Genomic DNA, 17,744 nt, shown 5'->3' with positions numbered 1-17,744 from the left:
CTGTGCTCAGCAGTCACTACTTCAGAGACATGATTTACCTCAAAGTAAAATTAAAAGACAATTATGAAAACACTGTGCAGTAACAATCTCCTCTGGAGAACCCTTGCACAGATTTCAGTTATCTGATGGAGAGCCATGCTACTATGAGACAGAAAGATAAACTAATTGCTATCTACACTATCAGAGTGTTTTATGGAACTTAAACAAACCTGAGGTTCCACAAGCTGGCAGAGAGGAGATTTCATCTTTGATGAGAGTTCCTGTTGTAAATATTGCCATTTATTACCCATTTGATCCTTTGGAGCTAAGGTGGCATCAGCCTGCTTGCTCTTTGAGGCAGATTCTCCATTGCTGTATTGAGAAAACATTGTTAGAATGACAATTACTGAAGCAGAGTAAAACTAGGTTTCTTGTATAAGATTAGTTTCTGTTGTTTGTGCCTCAAAAGCAAAGTGAAGCCAAGTGCATGTATGATTATTAATCCAAGCTTTGATAAACCTGGACTTTCCCCTTTGCATGAAATATGCCAGGGGCCTGCTGGCAGCCTCCACCTCTGGAATGACAACGTGGGGAGCACAGTCCTGTAGGAAGTGCTAGTTCTGTGCTGGAAGGTGCCTGGTCCCAATGTCCCCTTTCTCAAAGCTGCTGCCTTTACACTGGCTGGGTGTGCCTGTGCATTTGTACAGCCATGGCTGTGAACAGAGGGACCCAGCCTGCCTACAGATGGGCCTGATTTAGCTCATGGCAGGTGTCAGTCCTGTCTGCTAGAAAGATCTGAACTCTGGAGTCAGCTCAGTATCACAGAGGCTGTCACCAAAATAAGCCTCCATTTCTCTGGACTACTGATGCCCCAATCTGCCATTTTTCTTCTAAAGGCACACAGAACCAAAGAACAGAACCAGGGGTGCCACTTCAGCAAGTTTAGGCAGTTTTACATCACTGAATCTGGTAACTGATTGTGTTACTCTGTACCTGGATTCTGATTTTGGAGTCATGCTGTCCTCAAGCTGCGGCTGCATTTTTTCCACACATGACTCAATAAAGTCAATGAGGCTTTTCTGCTCAGCTGCTTTTAATTTCAGGTCCTGTGCACAGAGAATAGCATGAACAGTTATGTGAACTGTTATAATCTGAAGTGATGATTGGGCTTTTTCAATCACATTTTGTGTGAAATCATTTAGCAAAGAAAAAAAAACGACCTCTGTCAGAATAAAATGAAGTTTATGTATGAACATGAATCTACAGAACAAACCATTTTCTGCAAACATGCATTTTTATGGAATATATTTCCACCTGAGCTAAAGTTTTAAAAGCAAAACCCAACCAGAAACAAATTACATATAGAAATTTAAACACCACTGACTGCAATCCTTACATAAAGAAACAGGTAAGGGAAAATGGGGATTTGCTCAGATATGAGTTTGAGTTCCATTAGTTAAAAGGAGAGTGTTGAGTGAAAAGTGAGCAATTCTAGCAGCTCAAGCTGGACCATTTTCTCCAGTTCTTTTCCAATAGCATGAAAAAGGCAAAAGTTAATTTACAGTTAGCAAAATAGAAGTAATTTGCAGAGCACAGAACATTACAAGATTTTTATACTGTGTTAACAACAACCTTAAAAGTCATAGTGAGTTAGCCCATGGGAATATGTTCACAAAACTTTAGTTTTAAACTTACCTTCAATAACAATATCAGTGTATAGATTCAGATTTCATATGTATCAGTGTTTTAAAGCTAGGACTCTTGCCTTGTTTCACAGTGATTCAGATGGCATCACTCATCCCTCCAATCTCCTAGCTTTATATTACTAAAACTTTTGAACAAGGGATTTTAGGGGTAAGGCCTTTCTCCATCCTGACAAACTCCCCAAATCCTGGAGGAGATGGGCAGCTGAAACCAGCCCTTGACAGAGCTGATCCCACAGGGAGAACTGCAGCAGTGTAAGAGCAGCTTCCCCAGCCCACAGGGGACGTGGAGCAGCCTGGCCTGGAGGAGAATTCATTACCTGGGGCTGCTGCAGCCCATTGTGCCAAGGCTGCTGGGCAAGGGGCACCTGGGATGGGCTGAAACCATCAGAGTGCAGGATCTCCAGGGGCTCTGGGTCCATCCTCTCCCTGCTGGGAACCTGTAAAGAGACACCCATTGTGGGAAGGCTTCTGGACCTGACAAGAGAGCAGAACCCCACAGGTGCAGCCTGGGGAAAGGGCAAAAGCTGCCTTGGAGTTACCACACACAGAATCAGCAGCCATGAAACACAACTGCTGCTTTTGCAAAGACTCTTGTCCAGTTGAATTTACTGAAAGTTTTAGCATCCTAACCATTCTAACCTTCTGCCAAGGTCCTCACATGTGTTCCCCAACAGTTACTTTGCTTTCTTTGCTTTTCCTGCTAGCAGATTAGGTGATACTAACACTCCCTTCTTTTTGTTTCACCAAAATACAGGCATGTGCAATTTATTCTTATAAATCTGGTCACACATCTGGATTTTCAACCTGTGCTCACAGAGTATTTCAAAACAAGCCTTTAGCAGTGCTATTTCACACCAGAGGGACTGTGGCTGCTCTTAAGCAAACACATCAGGTGGGCTCCTCTGATCCCTCACACAACAGAGGGAATGAGCTCTGAAGCCAGGAGTTACCATCTCACCCACTGGGAAACTCAGCAAAGACTGTGCTGCTCTGGTGCAGGAGAGCTGAGAGAATCACTGCATTTAAGCATTCTTCAAAGAGAAAATTACTAAAAGGTCTCCGTGCTTTGACACTGTCACAGATAAACATCATGGACTTTTTGAGGCATTTAAAACCAAATCAAACCCTAAGTCATTTTCCTGTGCTCTTAGCAGAATGCTGACCTCTGTCACTGAGCACTTAGAGCAGAAAAGATGCTGCTCAGAGACTCATTAAAAGTCCACTACTTGTTGTAAACTACAAGTAATTATACAGCACTGTAAAGTAGAATAATGGCAACTCTGACATTTCTCCCTTCCTTGCTTCACAGGGTGAGCTCTAACTGTTCTTCTGCAACCACAGACCAATAAAGCAGCAGGACTCTCAACTCTTGCCCTGCACAACATTCACATGCTTTACCTGCTCTTCACTGTGCTTGTCTTGAAGCATCATCTGGACATTTTCCAAATTGCGCTTCACCTCCTTCAGCTTCAGGGAAAGAGCCTCTGTCTTTTGTTGGTAGTCTGCACTATCTCCACAATCTTCCAGTAAAGAAAGGACCTTTTGTTCAATCTCTGATAACCTCACCTAGAAGGGACAGCAGATAATTACTCGTTCTCAGAAGTGAAACACTCCTTTTCTGACAACATTCTGAAGTCAATGCTCACACCTCCCCTCTCTGAAGAGAAGAGAAACATGCAGGGGAAAAGAGAAATAGCTGCAACCCCCCTAGATTTTCTCCAGTGTAGTCCTTTTATCCTTTTATTTTATACAGAGTTATTTTTAAAACTGTTTCAAACAAGAGCATCTGCAGGAGGCTATGTTAACTCAGGTATCAAGTAATAAAAGAGGAGAGCAGAAATGACAGACTCCATTCGAATTCAACCAAGAAGACAACACGCCTCAGCAGGGGAGAAAGGCAATGCACACATAGCTCACATCACTCTTTGGGAGGAATGATGCTGAACTACCAACACATAGGAAGGTCTCCATGTGACAGCCAGGCCATTGTAAACTGCTGGGATCTGATTTTTGATCCAAGCTGTTGTGAATCAAAGTGCATCCTTGCATACTTTAAACTCACATTCTTAAGGTGAGCATGAAGAAAGGTACCATGGGTCAACTGCAAAGTAATCAACTGCAATAAATTAATTGCTTTACACCATACACCCTTATCTAGAGATTGTTTCTCTTTCATTCTGTGTAGATCTTGACTAGAGAACATTCTTCCCCTGCCCAAGTTCATGTCCTAACACTGAGCCAGATTGTTTGAAGCTGACAAGAATTCAGCCTGCTTGTTTTCACCAGCTGGAGCTGCCCCAGTGAAGCCTATGCTGACAGGAACCCTGAATGGGATCCAGACACAGCCAGCTGCTTTAAAGCACTCAGGATCCCAATTCCCACAGAGTTCAGCACCTGAGCACTTGGCTGAATCACAGCCTAAACCCAGAGGCACTCCAATTAAAAACAACGACCCAAAACAACAACAAAACAGCTGGTGATGTCTCAGTAATTTAAAATGGGGACATTTTGGTATTGTGAGTGAAATTTGTTGCTCTAGGTAGGCTCAATGCCTGAAGCCAACTGGCACCACAGGGAGCCTCAGCCCTGTTTTAATCTGCACATGCTGCATGCCAGGGCTCCCTCGTGCCAATCCTGTTTTCCTCCTCCCATTTTCACCAACAGGTACCACCCACCCCTTTTGTTCTGCTGCCATGGGGGCAAGAGGCTGCCCTAGGTGCACAGCAATAGGTACAAATATCACCACTGCTCACTGAGGGCAGGGGGAAAGCCACTATTTTTCTGTGCTGGTAGTTTATGAAAAAACTGAAGAAGTAGAACTTAGCAGCACGGAAGGCTTCTTAGACCAGTCTTTTAAATCATTCTGACAAGCAGAAAGTGAAAATGTCAAAAGAAAAAAAAGACTCTTTTGTTTCTAGCTGATTTATTATGATCAGGACCAATGAAAAATTGCCTTTTAATAGAGGATTCAAACTATACTCAGCCATGGTTTTGGAAATAATTCAAATCAAACCAAAGCCTCACATATACTCCAGAATTCTACCTAAATCCCCTGGATGCATACAGATCCCAACTCTAAAATCAGATATTTTAACTAAACCCTGGCAAAGCTGAAGCCAAGCAGTCAGTCACCTGCTCAGTGCAGAGGGTGAGGGAGGGCTGAAGCAGGAGAGAGGAGCAGGCACAGTGTCCTTCCTGCAGACACAGCGCAGGGAAGGGGATGGCAGCAGCAGTGTCACCTCCTTACCTGGCAATCAGCAAGCTGTGGCTCCACCATCTGCTGCCTTTGGGGGGTCTGAGGGGCTGAGCCCAGGGACATTTTAGTTTTGGCTAGCCATTGTTCCAGCTCTGCCACCTGGGCCTGGCACACCAGGAGGATGGATTCTGGCTCAGGCCTCCCTCCATCCAGCGCTGACTGCGAGCCCAGCGCGGCGCTGGGCGCTGGAGGCGGCTGCTGGCTCTGGAGGAAAGCACATCAAAGCAGCCTGGTGAGCCACCTGCTTTTGTAATCTCCCTCCCCTCCCCTTAGCACTGAGAGATGATTAACTTCCACACTCACAGAGTGTGGAAACAACAAACCCCAAAACAACTCCGTCGCCGCGTTCCCAGCCTTGCGGGATGGGGGGGGAGCCACGAACCAAGAAGGAAAGAAGGGAAACTCAGCAGGCAGGTGAGCCAAGATCTGGTGTAACAGGTTTCCAGGCTGCAATTTGCATCTGCAGGGATCTACCCGAGCACACAGCTATACCTGTGAGTGATGACTCACCATTAACCTGTTCTCCCCTGAGGAGAGATGTTTTTCTGTGGGAGTAACACACAAAAGCAATGCAGTTGGAAGCTGCAAAACAAGCTCTTGGACAACGCTTACAAGCTACTTGCGTGTGTTCAGTTCCAGCAATTAAATATGCTTTACTTGGGCTCTAGATCATACAATTTAAAAATGGTGTATTTTTAAGGACGTCTTGTGCAATTCTTCTTAAACACGCTCCTTGAAGAAGCAATATTGCACTGCACATGTCCATAACAAAAGTCCAAAGTACTTGGAGATAAAGAGCAGTGACTTGGAAGGCTGCACAGGATGTATATGCCTCCACATATGCAAATATTGGTACTCAGTAAGTAAATGAAGCAACACTACAAGAACAGAATGCTCCCCTGGCTCCAGAGCACACATTCAGGCAACTGAGATGGCCAGTGCTAGTGCACAAACTTCATATTAAAATGAGATTTGGCAGGGAAAAAAAGAGAGCCAAAATGCATTGTTCCAACTATCAGTGTCATCAGAGAATGATAGAACAGTTTAGCTAGGAAGGAGCCTTTAATGGTCACCTATTTCCAATCCCCCTGGCACAGGATATTAGAAAAAAAAAATTCTTTCTCTGGAAGGCTTTGTCAGGCATTGGAACAGGCTGCCCAGGGAAGTGGTGGAATCTCCATTCCTGTAAGTGTTCAAAAAATGTGGGACTTAGAGATATGGTTTAGTGCTGAGCACGGTGGTGCTGGGTTAATGGTTGACTCTGTGATCCTGGAGGTCTCTTCCAACTTAACAACTCCAGGACTCTGTGATCCCAAAAGCTGAAGCTGCTCTGCCACCAAACTGCTGCTCTTGGCCATCCTGGATCACCAATGTCTGCAGACACTCTTTTGTATTTAACCTGCTGCCCACTCTTCTCTGAGCCTTTGCATGTCTTCCACAAAGCAGCAACACATGTCAAGCTCCTCAATTCCTCCTGTAGCTGCCATTTATAAATTCCATGGCTGATGTTAGTTACATCACTCAAACTCCCCATTCATGCCTGTATGAATGACAGCAGCTTCCTTGCTGAAAGTGCTCCATTTTTTTCCCTAGAAAATTGCACTTTCAAGGAGCAATTGAAAATTTATCACCCAGAGCCAACAGGAACAGGCCCACAAAGGGTTGCAGGTATCCCACCACATCATACTGCAGCAAACTCCAGCAGCAAAACCACACTGGACCAGGGCCTCTGCCCACTAGGGAGGCACACAACTCACTCAGGAAGTCACCCTGGTCAGGCCTGCAAACTCACCATAGCCAGACTGCCATCGCCTGTGCCAGCACCTTCAGGGCCCTCCAAAGTTTGCAGAGATGTGTCTCCATCATGTTTGCTGTGTGATTCAGTTAAAACATCCTCATCCTGGAGAGAAAGAGGCAATAGTGGAAATATTTCTTATCTTCCATACAGATGTGCAGTAGTGGAGATGTGGCACTTTGGGACATGGTTTAGTGGTGGACCTGGCAGTGTTTGATTTATGGTTGGACTTGATCTTAAAGGTCTTTTCCAACCTAAATGACTTTATGATTCTATGTTCCACTGCTTTGTTGTGCTAGAGAAGCCTGAAAGAGCAGCAACCCCTCAACCTACTGTGGTCCTGGCCCAAGAATATTCACAGAGAGCAGTTTCCTTATGCCCGAGGCACTGATGTACAGAAACAAACAATTGCAGCTGTCACAACATTACTGAGGCACCATGAAGAGCAGAACAGCACCAAAACTGTACCTGGTTGGGTGTTCCAGACACTGATTTTCTTATGTACAAAGTGAACCTCTTCCACAAATCATCCCCCTCATTTTTAGAGCCTTTTCAGGAATCAGTGGAACAAGTTGCTGCTACTAAATGTGCATTTCTGCCCTTGGGGGTTTTGTGAAGCTCAAAGGAATTACAAACATTGAATCATTTAGATTGGAAAAAATGCTTAAGGTCACTGAGTCCAACCAGTATGTACAACAGAAAAAGAGATTCTAAATGGCAAGATTTAGTGTGAGATGGAAGATATGAATTTGGCCACCTTGTCCTGCATTCCAAACTTCTCTTGCAGTGCAGGCTTCAGCAATACTTAGGATTTGTGTAGATCTTTTCCACAAAGATGAGTTCCCACCTCCACAGAGCTAAACCCAAGTGCATTACCTGAACAATGCCATCTGACAAGGTACCAGAGGACCAGGAGGTTGCACTGTCTTCCTTGGGCCTTTCATCATCTCCTTCTGAAGGCCAAAATCTTGCATCTTTCTCTGTGGCTGTACTTCCCTTTGAAAGCAGTAACAGCTCAGCTTTAGCTTCTGACCAGGAAGCTCAGATATTCCTCCAGGCAATGTAAAGCACTGCAAACCTCTAATGACACTTTGCTCTATTTCTGCCTTGTCTATCTATCCATATTTGTGTTTCCCAATCCCACCTCTCTTCTTGCTCTATAGCTCTGCTGCAAGATGAGTGGCAGCTAGATGACACTGATAATGTTCTTTAGAATATTCTCATTTTTTACAATATTAAAAAAAAAAAAACAATCAGAAAAAAAACCCAAACAAACCAACAAAACACTGTCTTTCTGCAGTCCTGCCTCCAAAAATGTCCTACATGTAAAGAAAATTGCACCAGTGAAGGGGCAGAGTGAGAAACCCTGAAACTGAAGATTGCTTAGATCAATAGTGAGGCACAAGCTCCCCAGGCTGTTTGGACTTCTTTTCTTTGTCTTGCCATGAGGTTTTTTTCCCAAAAGCAATTAGCTTTGCCCCTCTGCAGTTCACCTGGGCATTTAGACCCCTCAGATTCAGAGCAACCAGTAGGGCAGTGCCTCCCAATGTACCAGAAATCTCTTCTATCCAAACTTCATTCCCATTAGTCTAATCTCACCCTTTTTTTCTTATGTTCAAACATACAAATAAATTTTGCTATTTATGTTTTGGTATTTCAGAGGCTAATTCTTTCTGAAATCCACCTCCACATGGAAACATTGGTATTTAAGGCTATATTTTGCCTTTAACACTTCCACAAAGAGGGCATTAGCAAATAGGCAATCTCACCAAAAGCAGGATCACACCTCACAGAACAAGGTGCTGCGTAATACTGGCACTGAAGTAATAACAGATAATTTAAATTGTTCTGAAGTATTCCAGATTTTCACAGTTTTCATCATTTCTGCTTTACCAAAATCTTCTATCTTACATACACAGCTGTGTGTATATATATATATATATATATATATATAAAACACTGGACTCACCTTGCTGTGTAAAGAACAGTCTTCTGATTCTTCATCTAAGGAAGGCAGAAGAGATATCACTCCTCTTTTTTTCAACTACAAAAACACACACACACAGACAACCCAATTAATCATGACAAGAAGAGCAAAAGCCTCTTCACTTCTGCCTGTAAACCAAAACAAATTTACCACTTGAGATCTGCTTTTGGAGCAACACTGAACATCTGGCAACCTACATTAAAGTGACTGAAAGCTGCAGGTTCTAAGCACCTCTGAAAATTGGGATTTGATGCTGTTAGGTATCAACAGCACAGCTACAAAAGGGACAAATTTCATTTTGCCCCATGAAAATAATTTATTGAAAATCCCAGAACAACAGGTCATCAACAAAACTACACATGGAGCACTTTGCTGATGATTGATGCAAACATCATGTTGGAAGTGAAATGCTAAGAAATAACCAGAGGCTCACCTCTCCTATTTTCTCCTCACTCTCAGTCCTTCTGAACACAAAGGGGAGGAGAGACAGTATTGATTCACAGGGGCAGGGGTGCTCCTCTGTCACATGCCACTCCCCCAGGAGCAGGAAGGGGTATTTACCTCCCCTCTTGGCCCTCGGGGGAGTGATCACTTACCTGCTGAGGAGAAACTTCAGTCCCAATCAGGTCACTCTGGGCCAATGCAGAGGCTGGGGATTCATCTGCTGCTTCAGGCACTTCTTGCTGTAGGCACTGGTGAAGCTCAGACATGGAATTCTTCATCCTGGTAAGCAAATCTTCCTTTCTTTGGCACAGCTTTATGATTTCTTCTTTTACAGCTTCCATTTCTCCCTAAGGAGCAACAACATCCGTAAGCATCCATTTTTCCCTTTTAACCAAACAGCAACATTACAGATGACACCAGGGATGCCTCTTACTGGTACTGGGGCCATTTCCCCCTTCTCCTTTTTCTGGGCTTTGGGACAGTTCCCCATTGTCACTGCAGGAGATGTCCAGGTGCATGCAAACCAGCAGCAGCAGATCCAGCTCAGGACAGCCCTTGCCACTTGTGAAGCAGAAGTTGGCAGTGAGGAAGGAAATGTGGCAGGCTGGAACAAATTCTAACTAGGTCCTGCATATCCATGAGAGCAGCAGCAGCTTCCTCCAGGACCAAGGGAATGCAGATGGGCTACATTGCTCTGTGTGTCACAGAGTGATGTTACTTCCAAGCACCTTCCCTGGCAGCCTGAACACTTGGGAAGCCCTGAGGAGGGCAAAGCCAGCAAATGAGGGTAGCTCAGGGCTCAGTCTTTGCTAAAGATGGCCCAAAGGAAAGAAACCATTTGGTGGGTGTTGGGAATGTGGCTAGGGCCAAAATTATGCCATGTCTTTGAATGTGATACTGGGAGAAATACATGGACCCCAACAAAGCTGACAGAAAATATTTAACATTCTGCAGAGACTAAACAATAATCCAAGTAACTGCACTAATAGAGGGGGAAATAAATCTTGGTCTCCTTCCTGGCCACGACTACTCCTCCAGCCAGTGTTCTGCCCTTAGACTTTTCTCCAGGGCCTTCCTCACCACCCAGCCTCCAGGTGACCCAAGAAATCCCAGCAAATAACAGAGTAAGGAGGGACGTGGAATGAATTGCCCTACTCCCTCCATTACTGAAAGTGCTAAAGCTCTTTGAAGCATTGTTACTTGCTCAGAAGAGTGAAACCTGGCTAAATATCCCTTTGCACACTGGGCTTAGTTGATCACAGCAAGCTTTGATGCCAGGCTTGAAGTGAGAACAGCCCTGGCTCCACAGCAGGCTCTGTCATTAGGGATGTGATGCAGGTAATAATCTGTGGCAGATGAAAGCAGTGAGGCTGCTGCTCCTGTCTCCTCTACAGCTTCTGCTAATAGCTCTGGGGTGGCAGCATGACAGGAAAGGTGCAGGGAAGAGCTCCAGCAAATTTTCAAAGGGCATGGGAACTCTGCTCTGACAATGCTTTCTTCCTTTTGTACACTCAAAACCACAAGATAAAATCATCCAAAGGTAAAGGAAAGAAAACATCACTGAAATGAAGTAACAGACATCCATGAAAATTTGGCATGATTTATGAATGTCCACTAGGAACAGTATATCTATTTATTTCACTGCAGACACTTGCCAGCACAGATTTGCCAGCTACTTTTTTGCAAACTTAATTAGCCATAACCTCCTCAGAAACCAACTCTTTCTTAAAATCACTTCTTTTCCTGAAATCCTCCAGGAAGATGGGCGATTCCACTGCCCACTTCTATTCATGCAATGCTGTATCTGCCAAGTTTTCTGCTAAAACAAGAACTATTAGCCATAAAATCCTACACTCAGAGACAAAAACAAGGAAGAATCAGGAAATGAATCATGCTGAGCACTACAGCAAGCCTCCAACATCCAACCAGCTGACAGCAGAGCAGCTATGTACTTAGGAGCCTACTGAGTGATTATAGTTATTAGGCAAGTACAATCTAAGTGTATTAACTTTACTGTGACTGACTGGAAAAAAACTGAGCATTTCAGAGGCAGTTTATAAATAGTTATTACATTTAATTAGTAATTTCCTGACTTCTGCAGTGCTATCCTTAAAACACATCTTATTTTTGCATTAAAAACATCAATTCATCCATTACAGAAACAGCTGACTGTAGAGAGAAAAGCAACAGATGTTTCCCAGAGATGAAAACACAGTGGGGCAGTGAGGACAAAGAAAGGAGTCTAATGAATCTAACCCTAACCAGAATCCCCAAAAGTGGCATTGCATGACCAGACATCAGAAAGGGACCTGGTTCTCTCCTTAGGCATTATCCCAAGCTGCCACCTCAGGAAAATTAGCAGGATGCTGAGCACAGCTAAGTGTTTTAATGTTTCATCAAAACAGCACTCAATTCTTCTTCCAAGTTGATACAGGCACAAATGACACACCAAAATCAGTAAGGAGTATACTATGAAAGATATACCCAACTTGCAAAGTAATATTAATTGTAATTCATTGCATGGTCACACTATGGCATTCAATTGCCTGCATGGAGAAGGGAAGCACACCCCTATTTCTCAGTGCTCTGCATCATCATGATTAGTGTTAGTCAGGATAAGGAATTAAAAGAATGAAACCCACCTCTGGACAGGGAATCTTCTGAGCCTCTGGTTGATCTTCATGTGATATTTCACCCAAATTGTTCTTAAGGAGTTGTTTCAACTTCTCAATTTCTTGCTCACATTCTTCTGTTTTCTTTACAGTTTCCTGTGAAGTAGCAATCTCCATAAATAATTTTGAAATAAGGAGTACATAAACAAACAAGTCAGTAAGGAAGCACAGTTGAACTGAAGAGTACTGAAGCCTCCTTTGTACCTGCAGTTCTGTGTACTACAATCTGTATTTGCCCTGCTAACTTTGCACAACCCCATCCCTCACTAAGTTTATTATTCACTTGCTAAAGACAAACAAGCTGCTCTACCCACAAGGTGAAGTATGGTGGAGGATTCTGTCTAGGAGCCCCAAAGCAGAACTATGAATTTGGCTATGGAATGGAAATGGAGCAGATTTCACCACATCCATTACAGCTTAGAAAAGGTTGTGAAAAAGAGAGAAATTAAAGGGTAAAGGGTATCAAGTAGAAAGCCTAACTAATTTTTATTGGTGCTCAAGTCTTTAGTGCCAGCTAGTTCTGCAAAATCAAAAATGAAACTGCTCAAAATGAACTGTGGTGTACACCAGGCAAACACTGCAGCTCAGAGGATAACCCAACCACACTGCCTGACTATTTGAATAGTTCCAATAAAAATGATAAGCAATCCCAACATATGAACAACTTCTGTTTACATGGCTTACAGGAAAACCCATTACATGTAATAAACAGCCAAATTCACTTTTAGTCATTTGACAATGACAGCAAAATCTCATTGCCCCTCAGGCTCTGCTGTCCATACAGAAATGGGCAATCTCCCCACACACTCATATTTGTCAGCCACAGCCTGTCATGATGTCTCAGGTCATTAGGAAACTGTCACATCTAAAGTCAGAATATCTTGTGAAAACACTGACTATGCACAGCACTTGGTGGCTCTGTGTTTCTGGACCCAGAGGCTGACAAATAACAACAAAGGGCTGTTCCTTCCTGCAAAAGGCAATAAAGAAACAATGAAGTCAACAGGCTTGATCCTCCTGTGCTGCCAGCAGCACCTGAGTGACCCAACAGGTCAAAGATCTCACTGCAAAGTGTTCACAGAGCAGAGAGTCTCCTGCTATCAACAGCAACAGTGCCATTTCTTCAGTCACTTCTTCATAGCAGCACTCCCTCTCAAGAAAATGCAGGCTAATAAGGTTCTAAATAATCATTATTATTTTACAGGTGTTAAAAGTAAGAAGAAAATATTTTCCTCACTTAAAAGAGAAGAAAACCAATTTGAAGGGGAAGATATTTGTGGCCTATAATCTTAGTGCCACAGGCAAAGATTCAGAGAGGAAAGAAAAAGGAATAGGTCTTCTGCTCAGCTTTGATGAGAAAGTAAAAGAAGACCTCCTAAAAGGAAGATTCTCTTACTCATTGCTTTAATTTGATATGAATAGGACTGTTTAGTAATAAATTGCGTTCTACCTCAAATTTCCTAGACTAACTAAAGAGTCTGAATATTTTGTATACAGACTCCAATGTCTTCTGTCACGGACCAATATATGAATATATTCACTTACCTGAAGATAATTAATTAGTTTCTGCCTTCTACTCAGGGAAAAGAAAATCTGATTCTATACTTTATCCAATACAACAAATTATGCCATATATGTGAGACTGGATTTCTTCCTACAAGTTCTGCCTTTCTTTTGAGTTATTTCCTGGTTAGCAGTTGCTCTTTACTTTTTATATCATGCTAATTCCAGAAGACCTACCCATGGAAAAGGCCCACCTACCCACAGAATATTTGTTTTGGAAGAGCTTACTGAAAATGACACCAGTAAATCATCAGATATGCAAATAATACCACTTTCTTGCACCGAAAACCAGTAGAGGCAGATGTGGCTTCCAAATCTTCTTCCTGATGACGTTATTTAGGTGTGGAACTTAACAGGCCATAATAAAAAAACCAGAGGGCAACATTCAACAGATAACTAAGTGACTTAAACTCCTGTCCCAGAGCATTGTCAGATTCTATGGCAGGCTTTGTTTCTGAATTACTGTTTCAGGTGTTACAATGCAACTTAATTATACAAAAGTTACTGGTGCAATATTCCATTGCCTCATCCATAGCAAAATATGGGCAAACTCATCCAAAGACTAATTCCCAGGGGGGAAAAATGTATATATTTGTACAGGAGGCTTGGCTCCCATTTGCTTTCCTCAGAAAAGCAGAATTCTTACCACCTTTTTAATGCAGCACTCAAAATGCCATGGTTTAATGGCTTTATCCTTTGTTACACCTCAGCTGCTGCTACATTTGTATTGTAGTGCTGCTGCTTTCAACCCATTCAACTGCACTGGAAAATCTCTTTTGCACAGTTTGATACACTAGCTGCCAAGAATTGCAATTTTTCCAATCTGTTTTCTCACAAAGAAATTTCAGTCAGCTACAGATTGTTGGGTGTCTACAAGATAAAGGCAAATGCTGAGCAAAAAAAGGTCACGGCTTTACAAAAAGGAGAAAAATCTAAAATTTGACCTAATATTGCACAAAAACCAGTTACAAGTGTCATTACAACAACTGATAAATGGAAAGCACCCTGTTTCTGATGCTTTTAAAGTGTTTTGAAAATTCTCCATTATTTGATCTGGTAACTCTGAAAAAGGCACATTTTACCACATCCATTTTTTGGACATAAGAAATTGTATGGACTGAAGAAAAAAAAGAGAATGCAGGGGTTATACAGATCTAATATAGTCACTGCTTTTTTCTGACTCCAAGCATGCACTAGTCATGTGGCATGTTTGAGTTTTTCTCTTTGTGTTCTGCTCTCCATTTCTCAAAGTGAAAATCAAAAACGAACATTCCCTCTTTTAGCTGCCACTTCTCTGCCTGGCCTCTGAAATGCCCAGTTAGATGTTTTAAAGCATTCTGCTTCACCCTCATAGCTTAGGAAAACCAAATCAGCAAAGATAATGTAACATTTCTCTAGGTGCTGTCAGCATCCTGCCAAGAAATGGGTGGGTCACACGAGAACTTTAATTCCTTGCTGCCGTGGGAACTTGCATTACAGAACCCCAGACTTCCTCCAGCCTGGGCACTGGAGCATGCCCAGCTGCTGAATTACAACTTCCCTGAGCTGGCACAGCCTCACTGCTCAGGGAAGTGCTGCACAGAGGCTCCCTCAGGTCTGGGGCTGTTCCATAACTCACCCTGGCCCTGAGTTAACCCTCCCTGACCTGCCAGCATTGCCTCCTCCTGCTGCTGCTTCCCTTCTGTGTCCAAACCTGGCCTGGCCAGCAGCAGCTCCAGGACCCCAACACAAGCTGGCCTGCCCCAAAACAGTGAATTAACCACAACACAGCTGCAGGGAATGGCAAACTTCCTGGCTCACTGATTTGGATTAGTAGAAGACTTTCTGATGCTAGCAATTGCTGTCTAATGGCTGTCAACCAGAATTTCCATGGTCAAGGTGAGTTTCAGGAGTTGGTGAGTGCCTGTATGGAACACTGGACTTCAATCACCAGTGCAACACCTGAGCCTTCCTTCCTTCTACAGTATGCTGTCAGCTGTGGCTGAATTGGAAATCTGAAATGTATGTCAAGACTATTCAGTGTGCTTTGTTGCAGGATCAAATTCATTAAGAAAAAAGAACAAAAAAAAAATCCCCAAACCATTAAACAGAAGACACAGTAGGTGTAACTGTACGGCTGCAAAAGCAGTAGTGTTTAAAGATCAAAATTACTTTAAAAAAAGGAGGTACAGGTGACCATAGGGGAAAAAAAATCAATTACCTCCAGTAGCTCATTCTGTTCCTTAGTAATTTTTTCTAATTTCTTCAGTTCTCTCAAGAGTTGTCTTGCTCTTTGGAAGACTGAGAAAGGTTGCATTTTCAGCCCTGGCAGCTGAAGAGCATCTTCATAGGACTGTATATGAACAATGGTTTTCTGCATTGGACCAACATGCTCAAGTATAACCTGTCAGGATAGAACAGAGATGATGGATGTGATATTGAGTTAGAAAAATCAACACCATAAATTTATACTACACTAATGATGAACAAAAGCTCTCTTTAGTGAGTTTCCTATTTAAAAAGGAAGAAAATTTAATCCCCATATGGGCCATTAATTTAAGGGCTAGACTCTATGATCCTTGTGAGTCCCTCACAACTCAGAATATTCTGTGATTCTTGTTCTTGGAACAAATAAATGAAAATCCACACTGAGGCTGTCTCAAGCAAGACAAAGATATAAGTTATATTTACAATTCTGTTTTTTCTGTATATACAAAGTTTGCACAGTGACAGAAAAGGCTGACATTCAGATCAGTTGCTATTTACTAAGCAGCTCATTTCAAAGCAGAACATCATTGGCAGTGAAGACAGTTAAAGTGGTACCATTATTTGATGTCTCTCTAGGCAAATTCTGGTTTTTGTCTTTTGTCCAGCCAACCAGTCAGCAGGGAACTCCAGAAAAAAAAAATATATAAATACAAACCATCTACAGAACTTTTAATTACTAACACTTTTGTTAAACTCCTTCTCAGGTAGATTTTATTTTAAAATGCCCCAGTGGAAATAGAGATGCTTATTCTCTCATTCATAAGCAGACTGTATCAGGAATTTTTTGTACTATCCAGGCTTTGCTTTACAGTAAGGAAGTAGGGGAACATCATTTTCCAGAAGAAATATTACTTTAGTTTTTCCATGTAATGTAGTTATTACAAAATTGTTCTCTGGGTAACCAAGCTGCACAGCTTTGCTATGAGAATTATGATGAGAGGTATGATGACATTTTTATTCCTCACATGAAACTGAACCCATGCTTTTTGTATTTAAGCAGATAACACTGTGGACTGGTGTGAATTAAAAAGAATCTTCTGCTAAATTTGCCTCCATTTTTGGAAAAACAAAGCCTAATTTTCTAACTTCAGATTTCCATTTGGTGCCAATTGGAGCAGTGTGCAGCAAGTGTCTCTTGGAAATCAGGCCATAAACTTCCCAAAAAAATGGAGATCCTCAAATGTGGCAGCCATGCCTGACATGTGCTTCAGTTACACACTCGAGTTCTCTGTGCACATATTCTCAATAGTGCTTTAATTTCAAGTGTTTTGTGTTCAAACCTTGACTGTGCTTCTTGAAAAGGTCCCTCAACAGTCTCACTTCAGGCTTTACATTGATCAGGAAAAAAAGCCTAGATAGGAGTTTTCACAGACCTGTCCATGTTTAAGTTGGTCTTTAGGAGAAAATTCTAACAGATCTTCTGATGACAGGATTGTCTTCATTTCTGCAACATCCTTCTCAAACACTTTCACATGAGATTCAATGGCATCCAGCTCCTAGATTTTGGGAACAAAGGGAATATTTGCAGCTAGCCCAAACACAAAAGCCAACTTGCATTTCTGTCTTTCACTTAAATTTATAAAGAAATACTGAAAAATGAGTGCAGCATATGCAGGCTGTTAATGGATGCTATCAACCAAAAGGCTAGTTGTTATAAATTACTTTTAGTCATAACTTCTAAAGGAATTAAGTATTCAAGATCATCAAGATCATCTGGTCTGGTTTTAAACCCTAAATATAGAACTGAAATATCCTTAAAAATTCACATTAGGAATTACCAGTAGTGAGAAGACATTTTTCCAGTGGTGATAATTATCAGAATAGCAAAGTGCTATAATTACACTGGTGCAGCTTCCAGTAGGAAGAGACTTATGTCAGATGGAAAAGGAACCCACAGAGTTCACAGAGTTTGTGAATTCTCACAGAGACAGCCACAGAGTAGGTTAGGCTGGAAGGGACCTTGAAAGGTCTCTGCCACCCATCAAACCAGGGCACTTGGGGTCTGATCCTGTTGAGATTTGGTATCTCTTGAGGTGGGAATGTTACCCCTGCTTGGAGCCCCTGATCTAGTGTTTGACCAACTTCACCACACAAA

General features: G+C 42.4%; 1 protein-coding gene across 5 annotated transcripts in view; it reads right to left on the bottom strand.

Moving 5' to 3' along the window:
* The window catches only part of SYNE2 (spectrin repeat containing nuclear envelope protein 2), a 177,352-nt gene that overhangs the window by 68,706 nt on the left and 90,902 nt on the right, over positions 1-17,744 (bottom strand). For all 5 annotated transcript variants that reach the window (XM_063159774.1, XM_063159769.1, XM_063159771.1 and 2 more), the window contains 12 exons: positions 17,023-17,145; positions 15,603-15,785; positions 11,810-11,935; positions 9,320-9,514; positions 8,706-8,780; positions 7,613-7,732; positions 6,734-6,841; positions 4,933-5,145; positions 3,084-3,251; positions 2,003-2,122; positions 973-1,085; positions 210-351 (listed from right to left, as the gene is read on the bottom strand). In XM_063159774.1, coding sequence (XP_063015844.1) covers positions 210-351; positions 973-1,085; positions 2,003-2,122; positions 3,084-3,251; positions 4,933-5,145; positions 6,734-6,841; positions 7,613-7,732; positions 8,706-8,780; positions 9,320-9,514; positions 11,810-11,935; positions 15,603-15,785; positions 17,023-17,145 — 1,686 coding nt within the window. The remainder of the gene's footprint in view (positions 1-209; positions 352-972; positions 1,086-2,002; positions 2,123-3,083; positions 3,252-4,932; positions 5,146-6,733; positions 6,842-7,612; positions 7,733-8,705; positions 8,781-9,319; positions 9,515-11,809; positions 11,936-15,602; positions 15,786-17,022; positions 17,146-17,744) is intronic.

This window comes from Melospiza melodia, chromosome 6 (assembly GCF_035770615.1).
Source record: "Melospiza melodia melodia isolate bMelMel2 chromosome 6, bMelMel2.pri, whole genome shotgun sequence".
Classification (NCBI taxonomy): Eukaryota; Metazoa; Chordata; class Aves; order Passeriformes; family Passerellidae; genus Melospiza; species Melospiza melodia.
Note: the sequence above shows the minus strand (reverse complement) of the source record. Positions and strands in the feature narration are given on the sequence as shown.